Genomic DNA, 27,088 nt, shown 5'->3' with positions numbered 1-27,088 from the left:
GATTAAAGAATCTGCATAGAATTTAATATGGCATCAAAGCAGGCATCTCCCTCAACAGAGGAGCAGGCTTCCTCTGAAATAGATGATCTCTGTCTATCGCTGCAAGGTAAGTTACTGTAGGTTTTTTGTGCCTTTTTAATGTAGATTTTTGCAAAAATCTGTGATCGTGCACAAGTCGAAGAGAATTCTGAGCAACCTGCTAAAACTAGTGTTACAGTCAGCGTAGTGAGTTTGTGTCTGTGCTTCTTTCTGTGTTTTGTGAGAGTTGCTTCAGGGGTGAAAGCAAAGATGACAGCTCTCATAGGACTTTCTCGTGGTATTTTCAGAGCTGTTGCCTTTTTTGGTACAGATGAACTTGCTGGTTCTTATGCTTTGTTGCTCAGAATACACATTACTGTAAACTGTTTTCAAGGGAATCGCCAACATGAAAACAGTTATGCCATTTCATTAGTTGCCTTGTTTTCAATTTGCTGACAATTAGGTGGTTTCATTAAGCTGTCTCAACCTCTATTAACTGCAGTGCTATTTTATTTTATTTGTTTTTCTCTTCTTACTGCTATATCCCCTGCACATGTAGAAAGATAGCTTGTGGCCAAAATAAGTAGAAAATTTTTGTGGCTTCTAAACAAATTTCTTAGAGGTCAGAGGCTTTCATCCTTACTTGCAATGCGTTTTTAACTTGTTAAGGAAGCACTCGCTGGCTGATTTTTAATTGTTCCATTTTAGTGGCAGCTACCTGGACAGTTAAGTGGTAATCAGTGCATCAGAGCTTTCAGATAGGTGTTCTGGCTTTTCCTTAATCACATGTTGAATAGAACCATAAAATAGACTAGAATAGAATTCTATAAGAATTTCCTGGGAAGGCTAATTCTCTTCTAAATGTGTTTGTGAAAACATTCATGGTAGCTATTGAGGAGGGTAGTTCAGGCAGCAGGACTAGCACTGCTGGAAAGCCCATTTCTGATGTGTTTAGAGCCTGATTATTCTAGGATGGATGGGACTAGGTCATGTTTCCACAGAGCTAATTTCCTCTTAGCTCACTTGCAATGACATTACTGTGGTGCTTAGTTGAGAGGAAATATGTTTAAAACAGATGGTGCAAAAGAATATTCTGCCAAGTCACTTTTACGATCCATATTTGCACTAATGTTGTCATTGAAGCCATGTGGTTCCATGAGTGAGTGTTAACAGTGGTCTAAAGCCAAACGTCTTTAATGGTGAATTTTTCTTCCATTTTGCTTCAGTATTGCGTTTTCAGGAGAGCAAGCAAAAACTCCTGGCAGAGAGGAGCTAGTCTGACTGTTGCACCAAGCACAGCTTGTCAGACACGCATTTGTTGTGCCAGTCAAGCTCAGCCTTGGTAGAAAGAGCGAGGTGGCCGTTGTCATGAAATGGGCTGGGAAAAACACTAGCTAGCTTTAAGGCAGAGAGTACAGAAATAAAGTTGTGTGTGATTTTAGAATGGAGTTTTATTTTGAAATAATACTTATGCGGTTTTCTGCAAAATCGGATTGGGGTTTGTGTCGAATAACAGTAGGGCTCTTTTGTCAATATCTCAGTGAAAGAGCCCTGCTTATTAAAGTTGAAATTACTGCATTTCTTTGCTGTAATAATTTGAGCTCCTAGAGGGACTTTTGACAAGGGCATGTAGTGGTAGGACAAGGGGCAATGGCTTTAAACTGAAAGAGGGCAGATTTAGATTAGATATAAGGAAGAAATGTGATGAAGCACAGAAGATGTTCTCTGATATGACATATAGAAACCCTTAGTAACTCTAAACTGCACATCTGTGGTAGCAAAGGTGAAATAAGAATGATAGGATCATTCAAGGAAAAGGTTTTTTTCAATAATAGGAATCTTGAGGTGAGATTTGCAAAGCAGCCAAAGACATTGTTTATATTAATTCTTCACGTTCACCTGTACAAGTTTCAGAGAAATCCCAGATTCAAGGAATGGCTGCTTTTAACTATTGGAAAAGCAGCTTATTTTTTGGATGACTAAAGATGGATGTAAAACTGATTATGATCTGCTTTTCAAATTGTTAAGTATAGCTTTGAAGAGTATGTCCGGCGTTGTATAATATACAGCGTAACAGGAGATACGCATAAATAGTTGGTGCAGAAGAAAAAAGTAGGAGTGAGATGTTGTCTGAATTGCTTATATTTATTCTACATTTAAATTCTTCGTGATCCAATCTTCTGTTTTTCCTGATAGGCATCCAGTGGTGATAGAGCACTTGTCTAGCCTGGTTAATTAGGATGAGATCAACTTAATGTGCAAGTTGATTTGATCATATAACTTTGTGAAGGTATATGCCTAAAAATGTAACAAAATGCTTAGCTTTTTTTTTTTTCCCTTCCCTAGCTTGTGTAAAACCACACAGATTTTAAGTTTGTGTTACTGTGATTTAAGTCGGTCTGCTATGAGGAGGACAGCACTTTTTGGAAGAAAAAGAAGGAAAGAGAAGAAAAAGAACCCCCTTAAAATAATTAATGAAGAGGTTACTACATAGTAGTGCTAATTATTATAGAAATCCTTTTAAATTAATGCCAGTGACTTAATATTGTAAAAACCTGCTTCAGTGGAATTTCTGCTAGTGGGCTTTTAGGTAGAAGAGTGTTCAAGGATGAACGTTCAACTTTCTTCAGTAGTGTTCGGCCTAGAAGCAGTAAAGAAAGTCACTAGAAAAAAGGTAGAAATGTAACTGTTCCCAGTGTGTCTTTCCTTTCAGCTCAATGTTTTAAGCTTTAATGAAGCTTGAAAAACATGAAGAAAATAGGTAAAGAAATGAAAGCAATATGGTTTCTGATGTTCCTATTTTGAGATGATGAAGCTAGTCACAAAATCATGTGGCTGAAGTAAAAGCTGCAAGAATATAAACACTTATATATGTATCTTTTCAAATTTATATATTGTTATTTAACCTTTTCCAGTTTTCAAGCTCATCTCTGCAAACAAAAGAGTAATAGTTACCCCCTCCCTGCCTGCCAAGAAAATTGAATTTGCTGTGAAATTGCATCATGTCAGGACTTGGACCCTTCTTTTCTGCTCTTTTTTTCCTTCCCTCTCTCCTAGATGTTATAATAAAATTAAATCACAATAAGGTTAATGATATTTGTGCCCTGTCCTCCAGCCCCTCTCTGCTTTCTCTCAGTTTTCTCATGCAGCACAACTTACAGCAGTTGTAAAGCTGTTTTGTGTCCTTGCACAGCTTCCTGAAAGTGCAGGTGAGAAGCTTGGAGCCGGACCTATTACGGATATATCCTACGGAGAAATATTCCAGGAAAGGGTTTCTTCTGCCAGGCAGGCTGCAAAGGTTTTGGTGAACACAAGATCCTTGCCAGGGAGATGCTCTGTTGCGACGTGTGGACCATCTTTGAAAACTGAAGTCATTTTTGCTGAAGCTTTGAAGGGAGCAGGCAGGAGCTCGGGGCTTGGCTGGCCATGAGCACGGAAGAAATAATGCAGGAGCCCTATCCTGTGTCTCCTCCTCGCATGGCTTCTCCCCCAGCATTGCATGACGGGCTGTCCTCGTAGAGGGGTCCAGCCTGGCGCTCAGCCTTCTGTAAATGGAAGAGGCACAGTTGGAGTCCAAAATTGTTTTCATCTACCTGAAATGAGGAGGCACGTCTCCTCCTTTGGTCAGAGAAGGGCTTCATGGCAATGTTTTGAGAGCTGTTGGAGATATGACTCCTCTTTGCTGATGGGCCTGATTGTGGGATTGCAGCAAAGGGGGATGTGCAGGCACTTGCAGAGGAATGGCTGCAGCAGAAACTGACAGGGTTTATGTTGCTGTGGAGTGGGAGTGTTTTTTGCTTTCGGGATGTAAATCTGTTTACCTGTGAAGGATCCAACCTTCCCTTTCCATCCCATGCACAAATCCTTCCGCTTTCTTCCCTAGGACCGCAGACAGACCCTATGTGAGGTGTTCCCCACCAAGCCTGTGCAGAACTCTGTTTTCCCTTTTCTTTCCATGCTTGCTGAGCTAATTCAGACACAAGAGAGCATGTTTTAGCTCTCAGAGTTTGGTGCATGTACTTAATCATTCACTGTTTAATTAACTGCAGGGGTCTTAATTTTTGGCTCTGCTTATTAATCTGTGTGCATGTTACTGTTTATTACTGTAACCCGAAGGATGATCATATAAGAATGTGGCTGCTAAAGCTGTTTTTGAAGAGTGTTTAATGATATAAATGAGTTATGCAATTTCCATGCAGTTATGTCTAATCCTTTATGAATGATTTCTTTTCAAGTGAAATTGAAAATATGATTGTATGTACAGATAGAGTTTGTTGTGCAGCTTATAGCAGATTACACTCATGTCTGATTAAAGGAGGATATCTCTCTGAGACTCGTTTAATTAATCCAGAGGTCAGGTAGACTACGGATTCTTAACCAGCATTTTTTTTGTTCTAGATGTATGCCTCACCTTTTGGGGCCAGTATGTTATTACAACTACACTTTTTTTTTTTTGGTTGTTTAACCAGAATAATCAAAAAGTCCATTAAATGTTTATTATTATATTTCAGGGGTGACTTTTGCAAATCACAAAGCTCCCATAGGACCTGCACTGAAACTTATGACTTGTTTATGCTGCCTGCTGCCTGGGTGCAAAGCTGGTCTGCAGTTCTCCTAACTGTGTGGCTTCATGGCATGTGATAGGGCTGACGTTACTGGAGAGGCAACTGACATATGAGACTGCCTAAAAAAAAATCAGTCATGGGTATTTTTGTCTATTTCGCATGCCTAATGAAAAAGATAGATTGTATAAATGTGTTCCCTGCTAGATAAATTTCAATTTGTTAAAGGTAATGTCAGGTACATAACTGGTTAAAAACTGGTATTAAAATGCCGGAGTGGATGGCTTCTGAGGCACCTGTATAGGGCACTGAAGGCCACTTATGTTCAAATCCATGCTTCACTGTGGATTTTCTTTAAAATGTTAGAAAAGCCACTTAAGCACTTATCTTTAAAAGTATGTTGATGTGACTTAGTGCCTTTAGGAATTTAACCTGCAACCTCTGTCTATGCCCCCAAGTACTGCAGTGCCTCACTTTGTGGGCTGTTGTGGCAGTAAAGACAGTGGGGATTTAAAGCTGCTCCAGGATCCTGGCAATGAGAAGAGGAAAAGTGTTTAAGCAAGGTGGGAGGGCAAAACTCATTGTGAACGTGCTTCCGGAGTTAGCAGTGCTTTTGGTAAGTTGGATAATTTACTTTCAAAAGGAAAAGGAGCTCGAAAGGACTAGCCTAGAAAGGAAAGTTCCCACTTGCTGCACAGACATGGTAGTAGTTAATTAGTTAGTATTTATATGATATTTGGATTTGAAAAGACCCATTCCTGTAGGAATATTTTCGTCACCTTCATTGGACTTTGGATAAACTTCTTAATCTTGACAAAAAATACTGTGTTGTTTTTAATTGCTTAACACCATGTTGCTGAACATAAATGCTGGAAATAACTCTTTTCCCTGCTTTCCTGTCTGCAGAAAATGAAACTCTGTTACTGGGTGGAGGAGAAGGGATTATATAAAGGGCCCAGCGGTGAATTGCTCACCCTCTCCCTAGGTTGGCAAGTACTTAACAGTTCTTCTGATAGTTCCTGCCATTTACAGCGTGTACCTGCTTGGTGTTTCAGTTCATACCAGCAGTTCTGTCTTGAAGGACCTCTCCCAGTTATCCTTGCTGACCATGCTTTGATTCATTTTGCTGAGCTGTCAGGGACTGGAAATGGTGATTTAGAATGCAGCTGAAATAAATGCTCCCAGAAGGTACCATGGCTGTCTGGGGACATTCAGGCTAGAGCTAGTCAACACAACCTTTCTTCCCTACACGTGTCATGAGTACACTACATCCTGAACACCAGCTCTCTTGATCTGCTGATCTGTTCCTGTTGGGCTGCACTGCTTGCTATTGTAAACGTAGCCTCAGCTGACCTGAATGGTGAAAGGAAGATGCAAAAATATCATACACAAGAGGTAATTCCATCTGGTGAAACAGAGATGGGAAGATGACAGAGTTGTGCTTATTAATTTCAAATAATTGTTTAAAAAAGTGTCTTGAAAGAAGCCACACAGTTGTAAATGGTTCACTGACAGTGGTGCGCTGGTCCTCGAGATAAGATAAAACCTCTTTGCTGTTTGGTGATGTTGTTTGATGAGCGTGGACAGACAGGCTACATGGTGCAGTTTGCTTCCTCTAACTCTCTGCCGAGGGAGAAGATGGTGCTTTCTTGTCAGCTGCTGTCTCTGACCTTGGGAAGGGAAGCACGGAAGGCGACGAAGGAGAGAAGTCTGGCTTTTCTGTATTGCTGTTAAAGGAAGGCTGAGAGTTAAACCGTGGCTGGCGGTGCTCATACCCTTCCCTCCTCTTCCTCCTGGGAGAGTTCAGCACCAACATGATCCTGGCCGTGTCCCCATGCTCCAGCCCGTAACGATTAGTCTGGTTTGTAACACTTGTTGATAGCTCATTACTGGATAAAACAGTCATTGTCCAGCAGTGTGTATTGATTTTTGGCTAGCGTACGTGACACGCTGCTACTATGTGTTATTCCTCCCTAAAGAGTTGTTCTGAAGATTAACTTTAAAACACAGGGTGAAATGTGATAGATTTGGGATGTTTTCAGATTAGGAGATTCTTATTTTGTTTTCTCAGATCTGCTTTCTTGGTTCGTTGAGTTTTGGCCCAAAGTGGAGAAAATGATCAGGTTTTTTTAGATAGCTCTTTTATTCTGGGTCAGCGACGTTTTGAAAACTAGGGCAAGAGAAAACCAAGGTCACTTAGAGTCTTACAAAAAGGCCTAACAAAGAATCCATTCATCCTCATAAAAATAAAAATCCGTATTAATTAACCACGTGGTAGAGATAAGAATTTGAGAGCTTGATTAAATCATTAGCGCCTCTGAGCAGTAGAGTCAGGGAGGGAGCTGGGAGGGAGAACATGCTTGGCCTGAAAATTGCATTTCGACGACCTGCCACGATGCCAGAAGCACATCTGTGCTGAGCTGTGTGTCGTGTGGCCTGGATGGAAGCAGAGTGACTGCTGCACTACAGTCTGAGGAGATATTGGCAGGCATGGAGTTTTGTTAGTGATTTACAATCAGATTTTTTTTAATTCTTATTTATTTGGGTAGGAAAGAAAAACACATTGCAGCTGAGACAGTGGCGGCTTGGAAGGCAGCCCGGTGGGTTGCACTAGGCAGCGGCTGGAGCTTGAGGAGGGTGTAAGGTGTGTTTAGGTGTGTGCAGTGAAATAACCACCTTCTACTTTCTCCAGGTGAGACATTTGCTGGAGAGCTGCCCGTGTGAATCAACACTTGCAGTGTCTGGCCCACATTGCATAATGCTTCTGCACATTAACATGGAGAGATTCAGCCAAAATAAGACCAAATGTCCTCATCCTAATCATCTTTCTGTAACCGACCCCAAAAGCAAGTTCTTCAAATCAGTAGCAGTCGTGTGTGTTTGGCGAGAGCTACAGCTGGAAGAGTTGCTGGCGTCAGGCAGAGTAGTTAATATTTGCTTTCTGTCCCTCGTCAAGTGCCAGCAATACCAGCCTTGCCTGCCTGATAAAACTGAGCGCGGCTACTTAATAATCACTCATTAGGCAATTGGAATGGCTCCCGCACGGATATTCAACCCAAGGGTGTGGTTGGGTGCTGTGCAAACATGAAGCCAATATCTCCATGCTATTTATGTCCTCCTCGGGAGCGTTGCGACGACGTTGATTGGTCCGTGTGGCATGTTTGCACTTATTTTCTGTTTTCCAAACAAAACAGAGTTTTGAGATTGCATTTTTGTCCATGTCTTTAAGGCTGCCCTTATCTTACTGTTCATCGTGATCTCCGTGATATTTAAAAAGAAGCATAAAACAATCCAGCAAGTGGGGGCAGTGGAGTGTTTCGTGCTCCGACAGGATCACAGTACTGCAGATTAGAGGCAGACTGTTGAAAGACATTATTAGCTACAGGATGCAAAACAGCCCTCGATGCACGTAATACATGACTGTTTTTGTCGCTGCTCACCCTCCCGGTGAAGCAGAAGGAGGTCTGTGGGTCGAGTGATGGGGTTCGGAGCGGGAGGCTGCACTATCCTTAAGCGGCTCGCTCTGCTCCACGAGCTGCTGAAGCTCTGCGTGGCAAACCCGTTGGGCTGCTGTGGATGATGAAAAGCCACCCAGCACTGGGGTTTGTGTTTGCCAGATTCCCAGAACATAATAAAGAGTGGGACATTTTCCTCTGAGTGAGATTTTCATTTTCATAAGCAGAGCAGTCAGGATTTTTCTTTTTCCCCCCAAGGGCTTGATATTTTTGGTATCTTTCATCCTGCCCAGCCTACAAAAACATACATATGTATTGCTGAGTAGTCTTGTGCTTGCCTTACGGTGTCAAACTTGCCTTCACATTACTCCCTTGTGCACGAGTGTGCTTTCAGAGGCAGAAGAGATCACCCACTCCCACCTCGTCTCCCAGATTTGTTCCTTTGTGCAAGCCGATGGCCTGGTCCGAGTCCCGCTGCCTGTCCCGTGCGGCAGGAGGGTTCACCCCAGCTGGGGAGTGAGCGGTGGGTGCCCCTGCAGCAGCCGCCTTGCCCACCATCTCCCTCCAGCCCTGGGCCACACGTGCTGCCCGACCACCCGCCGCCCCACCATCCTCTCCCGTCCTCCTTGTTGTGTGGCTTCACCTACAGGTTTGCATTTATCACCTAATTCGAGCCTTCCTCCTGGTCTCATCACCCAACTGCATTCACGGACTTTATTCGATTTCAACAGTGGGTCTTGTACCGATGATGGCCCTGAGTCTTTCAAGGAACAGTTAGGAATGGATGAAGTTATTCTGGATGTATTGCTCTGTAGGATGATGTGTTCATGGTGCTGTTTGCATTTGCTGAGCTTTTGAGAAAACCTTCATTGGTTGCTCTTTGCTGCATCCAGTGGAAGTATGCTTGATAGTTGTAGAGGTCCTTGCAGTATCATCTCTGCAAGCAGGAAAATATCAGCTCTAAAATAAGGATTGAGAAAGACTAATATTAAATTGTATCTTAATATCTGGAAGAACGGACCTTAGATTTGAGATGGATGCCATGTATCTTTTTGAGTAAGAGAAGTAAAACCAGGTCATTTTTTCCATTAACCATTTTTTCTTTTTTTTTCCCCCAGCGCAGCGAGAGTTTACACAGAAGAAAACCTTCACTAGCTGGATAAATTCAATACTGGCAAAGGTAAGAAGGGGTTTCTTTAGGAAAGGTATGCTTTTTGCCTTTTGATTTGAACATCCTGTATGGAGATTAATACAAGATTTTAGGTGCTGACTGGAAAAAGCAGCCCCTGGAAAGCAGTTGTTTAATAGGTGTAACAGCATTGTATTGATGATCATCCAAGGACATTTGTAAGAGATGGCCTGTAAGTAGGTGTCAGTATCTTTCTTGCGGATGTGGTAAAACATACTTATGCTGGGTTGTGGCACATGTCTCAGGGTTTTATGAGGTTCTGTATTGATGATTAGTTTTACTGTGTTTAGGTAAGTATTATTCTATTATGCAATTCAAGAACATGAGTTTAATGGGATGACCTGAGTGACTGGTAAGTATTAAGACAAACCACATAGTAGTGTAGGTGTTCTTTAAGCTTTCACAAAGCAGCTCATGCAGCATGTGCTGGGGCTCTGACTTGCTCAGGTAAAAAAAAAAAAAAAAAAAATCCTGTTTTGGTCCCTCCTCGAGCAGAAGCTGCTGAGCTTGTGGTAGGTTTGCATTGTCTACAAGTGGGTGAAAAGAGTGAGGGTTTAGTTATTCAGCTCTAGAGTCAAATTTGTACTTGGAGTACCTTGATTAAGAAGTCAAAAATATGAATTAACTGCTTCTTTTAACTTTCCCTTTTTCAAAGTTTTGGAGCCTTCTGCCATATACCTCCTTGAAAAGTATAAATACTTGAAAATGAGGCCTAAAACAAACCTTGCAAAACTCAGAGGCAGATCAAGGGGGAATAAGAGACAAACATAGTAACAGGTTAGAAGCAGCAGGATATGACTGATTAGATGCAGGATTTATAGTTCAGCTTATTGAAAAAATGGAGGATGCTAAATATTTTGTGACAACGGAGTAATCTGTGATGTTCTATAGGCTGTTGAATTCAAACTGCCAGAAGATGGTGTGACAAGCATTGAAATTTATTTTGCAGCATACGCCTCCTTCTGTTATCTCAGACCTGTATACAGACATACAGCAAGGACATTTGCTTTTGGATTTGTTGGAAGTGCTTTCAGGTCAACATCTGGTAAGACAGAGTAATAAAAATAATAGCTCAGTCCTTTGTCATATCCAGCAAAGATTCTGGATTTGCTTAATTGTGAATGTATAAATGATCCCTCTGGAGTCGTAGAGCTATTTGCAAGTAGCTTATCCTTACACCACTGACACTGAAACACACTGAAATAAGTTGATCCGAAGTGATTTGTGAATCTTTGCAGAACTTCCCTTTCCAAAGTGTAAACCAAAATTAATTTCTACAACTGAGGCCGTAACCTATTCTTTTTGCTTCACAGCCACGGGAAAAAGGATTTAATACCTTCCAGTGCAGAAGCAACATAGAAAATGCTTTGACATTTTTAAAGAGCAGATCAGTGAGTATTAACTTCAAAATTCACAACTAAAGCCAGTTTAGCTGGTGGAACATTTTCTTTGTTAACAATGATCCTTTTTTTTCCTCTCCTAGCTCAAGCTCATAAATATTCATGTTGCTGACATTATTGAAGGAAAACCTTCCATTGTGCTTGGCCTAATTTGGACAATTATATTTCATTTTCATGTAAGTATTTCAGCGATGTAAGAGAGTTTTCGTAGAGGGGAAAAAGCACAAAAATGCATTGACTTACGTGGTTGCCAAACAAGATGAACTAGTACAAAGCAAAAGATTATTTTCTGACATCTTGAAGTGACAGCTCAGGGAGGAGACGCACCGGTGCATCTTGCCTGTGTCTCTGAGCTGCTTCACCAGTGCAATGATGGCATTACAGCCTGATCAACAGTATTGAGCTGCAAATGGTAGGACGGAAAGATACTGAGATTTTTTTTTAAGTAACCAGTTGAAAAATAGGCTGAAGTTTGCCTATCTGTCTAAGGCCTGTAATGATTAAGCTCCAAATAAAGCAAATAGTGCAAAGTGGCTCACATCCATCTCCTTCAGAGGCAGCTCCCCTCTTCAGTGCTGGCTGTGCTCATTGTGTAATTCTTGCTATTATTTTCTTCGGTAGCAGGTGCCTGAAATAACCTGAAGGCTGTTGTAGTGGTGTTTCTTATACAAGATACTGAGAGTCTCTCTTGCATGGCATGAGTTATGGGGAAGAGGGGTGTTTGAAAGCACAGGGCCTTGCTTTAATCATGTTGTAGGACTGTAAAGGATGATGGAGCCAAACTGTCTTCTAATAAGAGCCCAGCAGTGAATTGACATAGGTGCACTGAGGGTGAACTGGTGACTGAGGCTCAGGAGAGAGCCGAGAAGCAAAGTTATTTAACAGTGTTAGATGTACCCCACGTTTTTCTTGGTAAAGGTACTTTGGTGCCGAAGGTTCTGTGCTGCACGTAGCCGTATACATTATCTTTTTACCTAAACCAAGCTTCTCTAACCAGATGTAGATCTCTGAGGTCTGTTGAGTAGCTTTTCCCACACCCTGACTGAGCAGACAAACTCTGAGCATGCCAAACACGTGACACCGTTGACAGCAGAAAACACAGCGGCCGCCAGCTGCTTTCACTGGTAGGAGGAGGAGGAAAGTGCACTGAGTGAGAAAGTCCCTCCTCAATGATATAACATGGAAGTCTTTAGGTGAATATCTATTGCCAAAAATCACCTGAAGATGGGAATTCAGCGTGAAATAGTTCAGGTTGAACAGATAAAAAAACCTGATCTGGGGGTAGGGAACTACTATTACAGCTGTGATTGAATCCTTTCTAATTCTTTGTGGCTTTCTGCCGTTGATATCTTGGTAATTTTTCACTGAAGCCTGATTAACTCTCCCATCATCTCTCGTAGATTGAAGAACTTGCCAGGACACTTGCTTGTACTTACAATCAGCCTTCACTTGACTGTTCAAGTGCTGTTGACTCCTCTCCAAAGGCAAGCCGATCAGCCAAAAAAAGTGCTAAGATTAAGGAACGGTGGAAGCTGTCTGCTACAAAGGCTCTTTTGTTGTGGGCAAAAGAACAATGTTCACTGTAAGTCCAAGACTTATAAATAATATGTATGTTATACATTGTATTCGCTGCTTTCCTCGAAATGCGTTGATATTCTCCCCTGTTTTTTAGCATTACTTAGGGACAGCTTAGCAGAAAATCCTTTAGATTTCCGGTGTTGTTACCAGTACGTTTAGCATCAATCAGGCCCTAAATGTTTTGACATGAGCCTTTAAATATAACGTGAAGCTAATCCTACTAATAAAATACCACAATGTAAATTGAGTTGCTTGGCTTTTCTCTTTTAGGGACTTCTGTGTAGTAAGTCCAGTGGAATGTTTACATGATTTGCTAATTTTAATCCCCATGGTTGGTACTGGTTAACAAAGTTTCAATGATTATTTTTTTTTTAAATGGAAAATGTAGGGTTTTTAGGATTCCCACACATCTCATGTTTTTCTGTCAAAACACTGAGTGATCCCCAAGAAGGACCCTGGTCCTAGAGGTCCTTGTCCACAGTTCTATCAAGATGTTTCCTTATGCTTGATGTACAGACAGCTCAGTTGATTTTGGTGGGAGTATTCACAGTGCACAGTCTAGAGCACATACAGGTATTTCTTGCAAGGGTCAGGCTTTACATTTTCTTCAAGGGCTGCTGCTTCACGCCAAGATGTTTCAAATATGTTTTACTATAAAGTCAGCCCTTTCTCTCCAGCTCTTTGGTTGCTTTATGTTCTAATACCATCCTACTAATATTCCATGTTGTTAGTGGACAATAAAGGCCTTCATCAGCACATCAGACACTTTCTGCTGGGAGAATGTTTTCAGGCACTGAAGTTTCCCTTTTAACTGTGTTTTATCAGACAAGATTGATTGGCATGTAAAAAACAGCTCTCTGCCTGTTTAATCTTCCTCTTTCTTTTGCATGTTTTTCTTTTCCAGCAATATTGCTGTCCGTTTTGTAGCATCCTTTCTGAACTGTGGTTATGTTGAATGATTTTGTTATCAGTGAATCCTATAGTCTTTGGTAAAACAGCAAATCTTCTAAGTCCTCGCCCATTGTTTTGTAACTAAAATTGATCACTTGAAACCCCACATCTTTTCATTGATGTAACATACTCATAATATACGTGCTGTTTCTGGAAAGTTGTCCCAGAATTCACTGTGGTTTGCAGAGCTGGGCTGCTCACAGCGCTGTCCAGGCACTGCTTAACAGAAGATGTTTTAAAGACACTAAGCTAAATAAGAGAAAAAGAAATAGTTTTCCTGCAGTAATAGATCACTTCTAATGTCTGGATTTTCTAAAATACCAGAGGTGATTCCAATACTCGATACCCTTTTTGGTGGGTTGACCCTGGCTGGATGCCAGGTGCCCACCCAAGCCACTCTATCTCTCTGCTCCTCAGCTGGACAAGGGAGAGAAAACCTAATGAAAAGCCCGTGGGTGGAGATAAGGACAGGGAGAGATCACTCAGTAATCACTGTCACGGGCAAAACAGACTCTGCTTGGGGAAAAAGATTGATTTATTACAGATCGAATCAGAGTAGGATAATGAGAAATAAAAACAAATCTTAAAAGCACCTTCACCTCACCCCTCCCTTCTTCCCGGGCTTAGCTTCACTCCCGATTTTCTCTACCTCCTCTCCTGCAGCAGCGCAGGAAAACGGGGAATGAGGGTTGTGGTCAGTTCATCACACCTTGTCTCTGCCACTCCTTCCTCCTCAGGGGGAGGTCTCCTCACACTCTTCCCCTGCTCCAACATGGGGTCCCTCCCACAGGAGACAGTCCTCCACAAACTTCTCCAACGTGAGCCCTTCCCACAGGCTGCAGTTCTTCATGAACTGCTTCAGTGTGGGTCCCCTTCATGGAGTGCAGTCCTTCAGGAACAGACTGTTCCAGCGTGGATTCCCTACAGGATCACAAGTCCTGCCAGCAATCCTGCTCTAGTGTGGGCTTCTCTCTCCACGGGTCCACAGCTCTTGCCAGGATCCTGCTCCAGCCTTACCAAACCTTGCCACACAAACTCAGTACATACACCCTTAAACAAATACCTACATGTTCTTCAGTGCTTTGCTTGTTGTTTTTCCATCCTGTAGAATGCATAGATATTGAGCACAAAGGTGTTGTTCAGAAAGGGTATTGGATCAGCAAGGCTTTATCTTCAGAATGCAGTATAAGATAAAAACATTGAGTAATTTTGCAAAAATAATATAAAAATATATAACTGTAGTGATTGGTAGTACTGGCTGTATTGTTGTCTGATCTAGCTTCTGTAGAAGTTCAGTGGCAAGGTTCTCTATAACTGCCTGGATTTGATTCATGCTCCATTTTACTGAATTTATATTCTATTTCTATTTCCCGTGTACTTAGGACATCTGAGGAAACAGGCTATAACATTTTGTTTCTAATTGTTTTTGGGATAGGCACGGCTCTGTCAATGTGACTGATTTCAAGTCAAGTTGGCGAAGCGGACTACCATTTTTAGCCATCATCCAAACCCTACGACCAGGTCTAGTGGATTTGGAGAAGGCAAAAGCTAGAAGCAATAAAGAAAACCTGAAAGAGGCTTTCAGAATTGCAGAAGTGGAGCTGAATATTCCACGGCTTCTTGAACCTGAAGGTAAATGATCTGCTTTTTTAAATCTTTGTTATCAGGAGTGAGATTAATATAATCCTGTATGTGTTGACTTGTAATACAGGAAAAAGTAAGACTGCGTTGAAGTTTGAAATGGAACATCGATCTTTACTGTAATGCTCAAACGTGAAGTTCTTCATTTTATAACACCAACTGTACTTGGGATTTGAAGGATTTTTGAATTGGCAGCAGATGCAGGAACAATATGAAGAAGAAAGGATATGAAGCTTTGCTGTTCATGGGAGAAACTTTTTCGTTAGTTAATCATGTTATATTAAATTATTCCCAAGGAAAAAAAATGTTCATTACATATTAATTTTCGTCAATGGTATGTTAACTGAGCTGCCGCAAAATAAACATATTTATGGTAATGTGTTTTAATAAGTGCAGTATAGTGTGTAATTATGTGATCAGGCCTAGCAGGCTGCATAATTATGTAAATGGTGCGTTGGCTCTTGCAGATGTTGATGTTGTGAATCCAGACGAAAAATCGATCATGACTTATGTGGCTCAGTTTTTGCAGTACTCCAGGAATTTGCATGAGTCCGAGGAAGACATGCAGGTATGTCATGTGGTTTATCACTGAGGCATTTTTAAATGAATGTGCATCATGGTTGCCAAGAACATCGGTACTTTCTTTGCCCAGTTTATAACTTGACTCAGTAACAGATAGTAAGTCCTCTGATTCGGCTACTGACAGGGCTGAATTGGCTTTCTGGTGTTCCTGTCTGGTAGTCAAGACTCAATGGGATAGATTTTTGATAATACAAGTGGAATTGCTGTGCAAGTTGTCTTGTTTTTTCACTTAACTATTACAGAGGACATTTTCAAGCCTGGTTGTCTTCAAGTGTGCTCTGAAGTCTGTATGTAAATATTGGGGTAGAGGCGGATTTGCAAATGTGCAGAACAACCAGCTTTAAATCTATTAGCTCACATGTAAAGTGGACAGAAGTTGTTACTCACAGATCACGCTGGCTGGAAACCCCAAGTTTTCTATTCTCTATATTCTCCTATGAGAGTTTATGTATTAATTGGTTATTCACGTATCCCCATACTGATACTCTCCTTTCAGCAGGACTGCAAGCAGGCTCTTCTTTAAAGATGCTTTCATATATCCAGGTGCCAGGTTTAAAACTTTGGCCTTGCTGCGTAATAGTGCCTGACTCAAAATTCATTAGATTCTCCAGGAATTATTATTTATTTTTCAATAGCTTTGAATGGCATTTATTGTATGCTTAATCTGTGTTGTTTTCTGTCACAATGTGAATTAAAAACAAGGTTTGCAAAATGGAAAAAAAAAGTGGATTTTTCTGCTCTAATTTTCCAGGAAAAAGTAAGAGAGGCCATGAGCTGGTTGGCTACACAGGAGAAGAAGTTAGCAAAGTTGCTGATAGACACAGAGAATGAAACATATTACCAGAAGTACAAAGTAAGTTGCATTTCATGTTTAACTGCTTCTGTGAAAAGAAGCTTTGTTTCTGGGAATATGTTTAGCATTTTTCATCTTTGTTGCCTAAACTGAAGTGTTAAATAAACTTTTTAACTAGAGTTGGAAATCTGACAATAGATTTGGTAAATGCCCTCATATGATTGAGGGAAGGGTAGGATAAAACTCCTTCTGTTAGGAGAAAGATAAATGCTGCTTGGTTTCTGAGCAGAGCAAGTATTTTTTTGAGAGACTAAAGTAGCATCTTTTAGTCAATTGACATAGTTGAAGACTTGGACAAGATTCAAACACATGTGCCCTTTACAAGGTTACCTTTGCCATTTCTGTGATAACAACAGTAGATTTTAGCCAACTAATATTGCAGAGAAGTAATTGAAATGTTGGCTATAGATTGTGCTGAAGTAAAATTTTGTTGTGGGTTAGGCCGCTCCGGCAACAAAACCGCCCCCCCGCCAGTCGTTGACTCACCCTCCCCCAGTCCCAGGGATGAGGGAGAGAATTAAAGGAGAAACGAGAAACCCGTGGGTTGAGATAAGAACAATTTAATACAGATGATTTAATACACAGTGTAGATGCTCACCACCCCCTCATATGCAAAGCCCGTCTCGTCCCGAAGCTGCAATCCCGGACGAACGCGAGGCCCCGAAATAGAGAGGGGCAGAGAGAGAGAGAGTACTCCGAGAGTGGGAGTACTGGGAGAGAGAGGGAAAAAAAAGGGCAATAGGGCAAAAGCGCAGCAAGCGCAAAAGAGCAGAAGCGGCGAAAGAGCCGAAGCGCAAAAGCCCTTCTGTCCGGCTGCCCCTCACTTTTATACTGGGCATGACGCTGCACGATATGGAATACTAGTTAGCCAGTTTGGCCCTCAGTCTTAAGTTCCACCACAAATCACAAGGGGAATCGTGTCCCTCTTGTCCCAGCTATGCTCCCCCCTTATCCCGCTGTGCTTCTGCACTCCGGCACACTGAAAAGTCCTTGGAGTCTCATGTCCAACCACAAACATCAGCTTGCTATCAGCATTCCTCTCAGAGCGAGCCTCTGAGTAAAACCAAAACACGGAGCTCTTCTAGCTGCTAAAAAGAAGAGCTAACTCTGTCCCAGCTAAAACCAGGACAAATTTCCTTCGGTTTATATTGTGGCTAGACTTCGTAATAAAGTGGCCCATGGGGACTGTGGGAGGGGAGAACCATGTCCTCACCGCACTGACATTATATTAAATACAGATTTTCCTAGTGAATGGCACCTATAATTTCAGACCCAATACTGCCTGGAGATAAGTAGGCCTCTTGCTTGCTACCTTGCCTTTCTGTGCATCACACCCTTTGAAGTTAATGGAAGTCATACCAATGTGTTCAAAGGCAGTGCTTGGCTCCACGAGCTTCCATCTGAAGTCTTCTTCTATGAGTTACTCTTCCTTTTTATCCCTAGGAAATGATGTCATTTATGGAAGCATTTAACCAAGAAAAAAAACCCTTTCTACCTGTGTTGTCATCAAAAAGGAGTGAAGCTGAGCTGAGCGAAGGCCAGCAGCAGATGAGAGAAGAGTGGGATAAACTGATCTCTCAGGTCAGAGACATTTCTAGCTCACCTCGTTATCAGTGTAAGCGTGTTTGATGAAGAAGCCTTAGTCTACCCTAGGAACTCGCACGTGGAAAAGTGGGGAGGTGATACTTTGTTTGGACTGATAAAATAGATGTTGACTCTGAACTTGAAGTCCAGACAAAATGAGTGATGTACAGTGTCCAAGAGGAGACAGAAGGTGACTCTGTGTTACCCTTCTGCCTCCTGAGCCTCAGGACTGTGAGACGTCTGTGAAAAACAGTCTGCATCTGATTATCTTTGAGCAGTCTTCTGATCAAAGTTTTTGGCCTATTTATGCTTAAAAGGTTCTTTTGGGACATAATTGTGGCTCAGATAATGATGCAGCTGGGAAAAGTGTGTTAATATAGTCTTTTCCATGGCATGGATAGCGACGTAGTGGGATCCAGTTGGTCACTGCCTTGCAGTGAGGTTGGCTGTGTTTGTCTTCTGCTGCAAGTGGGGATGTCTTGGGCCTCGCTGGTAGTTTCTCTTTATGGAAGAGATGTTCTCCTGTCAGCCTCACGATGGAAAGCCATCCAGAGCATCCCTGTTTCCCCTCTGGTTTGCAACTAGTTTACTATAAATTTCCCTGTTGCTGGGCCTTGTGATGGTCACCAGCCAAGGATAGTAACTGCTGAATTCTCTGTAGTGTTACAGAGATTACAGGCTGGGGAGCAAACCTGAGTCTCAGGTAAACATAGCTGATCAGTAGCTTACCTCACTGGAAGCTCCTTTTCTGAATGGTGACAGGTGTTTTTTTTCTGGGACGTCCAGAGCATAAGCTTACAGAGCATATGTCAGTATCTTGGGGATGGGGAAGAAAACAATAATGAGAAATTTAATCACTTGTTTTCCTTTTTAAGATTAATGAATGGAAAGTGAAGCTGGACCAGATGTTGCCCTCCCTCTGGATAGCATTGAGGCCTGGCTTCAGGAGGTAGAACATCTGCAGGCAGAAGATTTGCCTGATTTGCAGGACCCGTTTAAAGCAATGTTTGTCTTCAAAGAAATAATTATAACATTTAAGGTATGCTGATCACAAAGGAACATTCTGCTTCAGTCTGACCTTGCAAAGCACTTGTTATGGAATTGCTATTTGACATTTTGGGAAGTGATATGGGTATGTTTATCTTATGAAGATGAAAAGCTCTTCTGAACATACCTTTGAACAATGATGAGTTTAATTAAATAACTGCATGGGTCTATAAGGAAGGTCTCTTACTTCGCTGGGGTGAGATTAAATTTGAGTACTATCTGAATAAGTTATGGTGTTCTTTTTTATGTGGTTCCTGCAACTTGTTTGTTTGTTAGGTAATAATACAGGGTAATTACATCCTTATCTTTAAATCTATGCTTAATGCATACCTATTCAGAAAAGCACTTGGGCTCAGAGTTACATTCCAGTGAGTTCATGCAGTTTGTGTGTTTAAAGTTAAGTATTTGCTGAATCACTCTGTAATTCCATTTGAAGTAACGAGAGGTGTTTTGATACCTCAGTACCATGCAAGTTATTTGTTCTGATCTTGAAATCTCTAGGCTGATAATAGTTCAAACATCCATTTGAGTTCGAAAACTTAAAAAAGAGTAGATGTGTTGGTGCCTGGTCAATCATCATAATGCTCTACTTGGGTTTTTTTTATGAAAAAGGGGGAAGTTGGATGTTTTTGTGGCATGTCCTTAGAGAGAATTTGAAAGAATGGGAAATAGAGATTCTTGTGAGTGGCTTGATAACACCACTTTTTCATACTGTTGCTAGTCAGTTCCTGATATGAAAGATGGCTTTTTACCTGATTAAAAGCTTTGCCAGAATGTAGCCATTTGATCTGCAATTTTTCTTGTTCAGCCTAAGTAGGTAAAGCATTTCTAAGAATAAGACAGAGAGATGTCATTGGTTTAGGAGTTTCTTTTTTCCCATTGAACATGTAGATAAAATCGTTAAGTTTCTCAAGAAGAAGAAACCCAAGATACTTAATTTCTGTCAAATCCGCTTTTTCTGATGGGGTGACTTTCTGCTGAACATTTTTTTTCCCTTCTTTCCTCTAATCAGTCCTTTTAGTGCGTCTCACATAGGGATCTTCTTGCCAAGGTGGCGCCTTGTAATGGAAATTTTACTTTATCTAAAGATCTAGGAAATTACCCAGTAATGCTCATAACTGTCTGACTGGAACAGTGTTAAGGTTGCCAAGTCAAGTGTTTAAGGTGTGTGCACTATTTTGGGGCTTGAGGGCTAGCCCAGGATTTAGCCAATTCCATTAATATGCTTTGTGACAGGTTTTATTACATAGAAATGAACTTCTGGTGTATTTCTTTATATGCCATTTATTAATATGGTTATCTTCTGTAGAATGCATTTTATGGTTTATTTTTGTATTAAGAATTTGGTGCTGAGACACATGCCTATAAAATATTCCCCAATTATGTGATACCAACTCTCAGAGGGTTAATGCAATATGTATCTAATGGTATTAGAAGGAAATTTATTGAGCATGCAAATAAAGTATTAAGCAAATGTGGCATAATAGGTTTACTCAATAGATTTTGCTGTCGGTATTTGCTAACACATAACAAAGATGAGCTTAATATCCTGAAACTGTTAATGTGCCACTTTTTAGTCCTAAAGATGATAGTGAAAGTGAGGGAAAAACTGATTGCACGGGTAGTGTAGATTCATGTTCCTTATGTTTAAATAGATGCACAGTAGTAAGAGAAATCATGTAGTACTGCACTAAATATGCACTTTACAAGGTGATGAGATAAATAATTTCATTGCACTTTAATGAATAAAGAAACTGGAAGATTGTCTTGTGCTGACTAGTTCTTAATAGCTTTCATTCTAATGGCAGGTGACTTGCAGATTCCCAGGTGAAATAGTCTAAAATTAAAATGAATGGCTTACTATGTCTTTTTCTCCCCAGGGCTTGATGGATTGTTTTGATTCTCATTTGGAAACCCTCCAATCATTTAAGAATGAAGATGAGAAGAATACGCCACTAGTCTTGCCTGAAAAGTTAGAGGAAATGAAAAGAAGGTTGTGATCCTCAAATTCCTTCTACTTTGACTATGTTATGCTCTAGCTTTGCTCTTGGCTTGCTCTGCTGTTCTGAACAAAGCACATAATTTAACCATGCCTTACAGAGAAAGAACATTTTCCGCCTAAGCACAGATCAACTGTCATGCAGAGCAGGCAGGTTCACTCATTGGTCCGATGAATGTCTAATTACATGTAGAAAGTGGAGCTCATTAACAGGAACTTTTCAGATCCCCTTTGCTACTGTGGATAGGAAACACCCACTAGGGGTAGGAAACATGAATATTTTGAATGTAAAAATTTCTCTGGGGGTTTGGATTCTCTAATTTTTAATTTCCATCTTTTAAAATCACTGAGATCTACAGGTGATGCGACCCCATTTATCTGTTGGACGGTATTTTTAAAAATGACCAGGGAATTGTGTCTGTAACCTGAGATGCCACAGATGGCAGATGCCAGTTTTCTGGGCATTTAAGGTTGTTCATAAATTGAACAGTCAATATTGACTTGAAATTGTTGCTACTTAAAAAAATGGACTGTTGTTATCTTAAAATTTTACTCTTGTCATAACAAATAACACTTACATATATGTAATTCTGAGTTTTTAGGCTAAAAACATTATACATTAATGCCTTCAGTAGACAGTGATTTTGAGTCAACTTTTGGAACATTTCACTGTTTGCAGATTCAGCAATATTCGTTTCACAAACTCCAACACCTTTCTTGAATATCACTATGGACTGTGCTCAGCTATTGCCAATGAGGTGATGTTAAAGCTAAATATCAGGGACATGAAATACGGGACAAAAGAGTCTGTGGAATCACTACTGCAAAACTGGAACGTAAGTTTAAAATATGTGTGTCACACCCTGACAATAATTCTTCTTCCCACTTCTCTTTGATTCAAGCTTCTGTCTGTCCTCATCTGAAGATACTGCAATAGTTGGTAGAAGCACAGTAGTCTTGTGAGATCTGGGATTTATGCAAAGAAGGACAGGTAGACTTCCATAGAAGCTTTCTCCATGTCTTCCCATTTTCCTCTGAAGGGGAGTTCTTTCTTCAGTTTGGAGAGATAGAATGAGCTGTGACTGTTTGTCATTTTTTCTCTGCCCTTTTTGGTTCCTTGTTGGGAAGATTTCTTTTGTTCTGGGCTATTTATAGGGCCAGCAGTAGCAGCACTTGCCTAACTCAAACCTGTCTGGGGTAGTTCAGTAGTTGCTATTTTCAAAAACAACCATTACCCACAGTGCTGGCTAATACTGCCTTTTGCTGTTGCCTCTTCCTTTTCCAGCTTCCTTACCTCCTTATGCTTCGTGGTGAATATATATTGTCTTGTTTTGTTATATTTTGTACTTAGCTCAGCTTCTGGGCTGAAGTTATTAAAATGATGCCACATGTAGGCCTATGGGAGGGGATGGATTACCCTCCCCCAAATACTGCCAAAGATGCATCAAGAATAGAGGCAGAGATGAAAATGCTGATGCCATCAATTTTGCCCCATCTCCAGTTAATGGGACTCCTCCTGTATTCCATCTTAGTTGAGTTTCTAAAGAGTTTATCAGAAGCTTTTCAGGCTGGCAAATCCCTAGTTAAATTAGTGGGAATTTCACCAGCATCGTTAACTGTGGAAGGAGACAACAAGAGATTGTATAAAATATCAGTTTTCCTGAGCAGTATGAACCTTACTCTGTGGTGAGATGGGAGTACAGAGTTAATTTGTGCTGAGTTTTTTGATTCAGTTGGTTTCATAAATAGTTACTGTCATGTTATTTCTACAGTTGTAGTTCGTGATCTTCCTCAAGCTGATAGAATGTAGAGCGCTCCCTGGCAGTCTGAGGCTTGTTGCTGGTTCTCCTTCTGTGGTCCTGGCTGAGTGGTGGTGTGGTGGCCCAGGTTTGTCATGGCCACAGGAGAAGTTGTTTTGTAGCCTACTAGATAGGATGTTTGTAGCAGTGGGGACCTCTGGGGTGAGGTGCAGCTCAGACAGAGGGGGGCTGAGGATCAACCCTCTCATTCCCTGTGTGAGTGTTCAAAGCACAAGTTTCCTCCTCTGCTCCCAGTTCTTCCTCTGTCACCTTTTCTATCCCCAGTTTGGATCTTACTTGATCTGTGGCAGACACCAGGCACGTTGATATTTCTGTGTATGCAGGGAAACCCCCCTTTCACTTTCATCACTTTTTTGACTTGTGTGACTAAATTCTGCCTGACTTGTTCTAGATGCTGTTTCTCAATATTGCCCTAGGGCCTTAACTTTTTGAAATAAACAGTCTTGACTCATGCAGGGCTGTGACTCAGGCAATGGCATTCAGGATTTAATGTTCCCATTTAAGTTACTCTGCAGAAGAAGAAAAAAGAACAGGTCTGTTTCAGACTAAATGGTGCAGATGAGTTGCTGGATGGGCTTTGCTCACTTTACCTTTAACCTGCAGGTTATAGGCTCATATTGAAAAAAATGTATTCCAAGCTGCATTTCCTTCCTAGTTTTATGTGGGTTAGTGTTACCCATGCCAATTACTTTTCACTTTGGGCAGAAATTCGTTGAAGAAAAGAGACTTGAAACACAACTAGAAACTGCTACTCAGATCTGTGAAGATTTGAAAAACAAAAACATAAGCAATCCTGACTTAGGTAAGTTTGTGCACATGAACTGATATGAAGACCTCTCTTGGTGCTGTCACCAGTTTTAATTCCCACTTATATTTTGTGTAAAATACTGCTTCTATGTAATTAAACTCTCTGTTTCCAAATGTATAATGGTATTCCCTGTTTGATGTCCTAGCTGGAGATCCTCAAGAAATTAGCAAACTTTTTAAGACAGTGAAGTCAAAGATTTCTGTGTGCAGAGACTATATTTCCAATGTAAATACTACCCTACAGAAAGTCCTGTCTTCTTGGAGTAATTACACAGAAAACGTCCACTTACTAAAGACGTGGCTGGAAGAAAAACGAAATGAGCATCCAAAAGAGGTACATGGTTGGATTTCTCTTTGTAATGACAGACAGAGATACTTGGAAGCCTCCTGGAAGGAAAGCATTATACATGACTGTACTTGTTGTTGCTTTTCTGTTCCTCCTTTTGGGAATACACTTTTGACCGAGTTCTGCTTTAAATGATGTCAATGCCTCTGTCTAGATCCCTGCCGAGATCGTGGCGAAGTGGAATTCAGTTCATGGTTCCTTAAATGAAGCTGGAAACTATCTCATCGAAGTCAGCAAAGAGCAAGTTGGATCAAATATTGCCAAAGAGCTGAAGAAACTTAACAAGAGATGGGCTAAGTTCATCAAGAGGACACACTTTGTAAGTTACTGGTTTCATATGACTCTTTTGCCATACAGCCTTCGAAGTCGTATTTTCTAGACTTAACAGCTTGCTAACCAGAGGTTAATAAATCTTTCAGTCGACTCAGTGTTACCAGTTTTAAAGCAGGAGGAACAGAGAACGCACAGAGGCATCCCATTCTTAAAAATGCTCTTTGTGACAAGATAGAAAATGTTCAAATTTTACATGGAAATTTCAAAACCACTTATAAAAGGAGATCTTATTGCAGAACAAAGCTCTTTACTCGGTTCTAGAGGTGGAAGTAGTCCATTTGTTAAGAGCTTGTGAGCCTTTGCTAAATCGTATAATCTCTGCCTCAGCCAGTAGAAAGTAATTATTGCTGCATAGATATTTCTAGGGTTGTGCAACTTAATACCAGCTCACTTGACAGGTTTTTAGGCTGCTGTGAATTCCTATACAACCTGCTTAATGTTACATGTATTACATTTCCTAGAATACTTTCGCAAGGATGACATTTTCACTCTGCCTGGGAACATTAGAGCTCTTAATTTTCTAAGCAGAGCCTTTCATTGACATTTATTACAGGTACTGTTGTGACAATAAATGGTGGCAAAAAATGACAACATTTTTGTAGGAGATGAACTTAGTGAGAATGCAAGAAGATCAAAGGAAACATGTTGCACCTGGAATATTGTGTCCAGTTTTGGGCCCTTCGCTTTAAGAGAGATATTGAGCTCCTGGAGCGGGTCCAGAGAAGGGCGACTAAACTGGTCAAGGGGCTGGAAAATAAAACTTATGACAAGCAGCTGAGGGAGTTGGGGCTGTTTAGCCTGGAGAAGAGGAGGCTGAGGGGAGACCTGATTACAGCCTACAAATACTTGAGAAGGGATGGTGGGGAGGTGGGGGAAGGGCTCTTTACATTAGTGATGGGTGATAGGACAAGAGAAAATGGGTATAAGCTTAGTCAGGGGAGGTACAGGTTGGATGTTAGGAAGTATTTCTTCTCTGAAAGGGTTGTCAGCCACTGGAATAGGCTGCCCAGGGAGGTGGTTGAGTCCCCATCCCTGGATGTGTTTAAGAATAGGGTGGATGAGCTACTTAGGGATATGGTTTAATGGGGATTAGGGACGGTTGGACTCGATGATCTCTAAGGTCTTTTCCAACCTAGAAAATCTATGAAATCTATGAAATGCTCCCAAGGGTGAGGGAAATCCAGAGTTTCTGAGGAAAACCCTTAGTAAGAGATGCTTTTAGGAAATACATTCAGAAAGCAGAGATAAAGAGGCCTCTTGCACCCTTACAAGGGCTTAAGGACTTCGGGAGTTATTTTTCTGGCATTGCTTTGGACATTATGGCTATGATATATATTATATTTATTTTTATATATAAAAAGGCAAGGTCGAATGCTTGAGCTCTGGCCTGTGACTGCCAGTACCATTAAACTGATTGGGCCAATACCAGCTATTGTTTTCTTAGACAGTTCCCTGACATATCCTGGGAGATGCTGCAGCCCAGGAGTTATTCTCCACAGTAGTGTAGCTGTGGCTGCTTGCTTATAGGGGAAAGAGTGGGCCATGTGGACACAGGTTGTGCTGTTGCTGTCCCACCTGCCCTCAGGGTTGAAGAACTGAGCCTCATGTGGTTTATTTACCAGTATGTTTGCCATTTATTTCTCCTTTGATCCCTGTTGGATGCAAAAACTGGAAAGTAACCTGAGTGGTGACTGTGTGTTGCAGGAGGGTAGTGGAGAGACTCATGAACCAATGATGGGTATGAACATCTTACCCTGCTCTTTGTTTATAGCTTGGTGAAGAGAGCACAGATGCTGTTGAAAAGACCAGGGAGCTTCCAGGGAACCTGGAGAAAATTGAGGAGCTCCTTGGAAGGGTGGACAGCTGGGCAGCAGAGATTGGATGCCTGCTTGGCGAGATCAGTCACGAGGGTCGTATGCAACGTGAGACGGAGGAACATTTGCAGGTGAAAATGGAAATACACTGCTTAAAATACTTGTTCATCAGATTCTCATCTTTCAGCACAGATTCATTGCTGGGGTAAAATGTGCTGTCATCTGAAGCAGAAATGAATATGGATTTTGTGCTGTAACACTGGTAAAAAGTAAAGGCAGTGCTAGTATTTTGATGTTATTTCCCAGGATCACTCCCAGATGAGCTATAAATGAATCTTCCAACGTCAGTGTGTCCAGATGACAAACAGGTGCAATGAAGTTCTGGTGCAGCCACTGATCTTGCAGCAGCTTGTTCTTTAGTGGTATTAATTACTCCCTGTCCAGCACAGCATTTGCAGCAGACTAAAACTTTGCAAAGTGCCAAGTTGAGAATTTCCCCTGGTCATACAGCACTTTCTGTCATCTGCCTTGCAGTGCAGGGTGGGTGTTTGGGACAACTTTGCTGCATTCAAGGCTTACTTGTCAAAAACTCGAGCACTTGAAGTATTTTCAGCAGCATGCTGGGTAATTTGTGCATCTCAGTTGCTGTAAACATCCACAATGAGCACCGATTAATTTCTTGTTACTTCCACTAGTCTCTATTGTTTCTCATGTCTCTCTGCCAGGGACTACCGTTTCCACCTCCAGCAGGTGGAAATATATATATATATATATAATCAGCTTCAGTACAAAGACTGATTTATTTTCTTCACCTCCCAGTGAAGGTGGGACTGAACAAAGATCCCAAGCTTTGCACTGGAGAAGCTGAAGCACTGTATTGGGTTGCCTTTTGCTATTTCTGCATAGCAGAATATGGTATATTCTAACAGTAGGAAGGTGACCACCCAAAGGAGGTTTCATTAGAACTCTTCTGTCTAAGGGCTAAAATTAAACAGAGATCTTCTTTGGTACCTTAGATCCACCTACAGTAACTGTGAACCAGAATTAGTGTTAGTTTACTTCTGGTTTGTGCCTTGTCGCACAGTTGACGGAATTTGTAGTGTGAGCCT

At 41.2% G+C, this 27,088-nt stretch overlaps 1 protein-coding gene across 1 annotated transcript; it reads left to right on the top strand.

Annotated features, from left to right (window-relative positions):
* The first annotated feature begins 27 nt into the window (after nucleotides 1-27).
* Nucleotides 28-27,084, top strand: LOC147528638 (nesprin-2-like). The gene is given in 19 exon segments (XM_086613636.1): nucleotides 28-106; nucleotides 9,154-9,215; nucleotides 10,174-10,269; nucleotides 10,538-10,615; nucleotides 10,708-10,800; nucleotides 12,025-12,206; nucleotides 14,589-14,785; nucleotides 15,262-15,362; nucleotides 16,128-16,229; nucleotides 17,673-17,810; nucleotides 18,689-18,725; nucleotides 18,728-18,852; nucleotides 20,741-20,853; nucleotides 21,539-21,695; nucleotides 23,385-23,466; nucleotides 23,633-23,820; nucleotides 23,987-24,151; nucleotides 25,937-26,110; nucleotides 27,064-27,084. Coding segments are annotated over 19 exon segments (2,190 nt in total).
* Nucleotides 27,085-27,088: the final 4 nt, after the last annotated feature.

Source organism: Tauraco erythrolophus, chromosome 6 (assembly GCF_009769465.1).
Source record: "Tauraco erythrolophus isolate bTauEry1 chromosome 6, bTauEry1.pri, whole genome shotgun sequence".
NCBI classification, from domain to species: domain Eukaryota; kingdom Metazoa; phylum Chordata; class Aves; order Musophagiformes; family Musophagidae; genus Tauraco; species Tauraco erythrolophus.
This window is presented reverse-complemented; position numbering and strand designations above follow the sequence as displayed.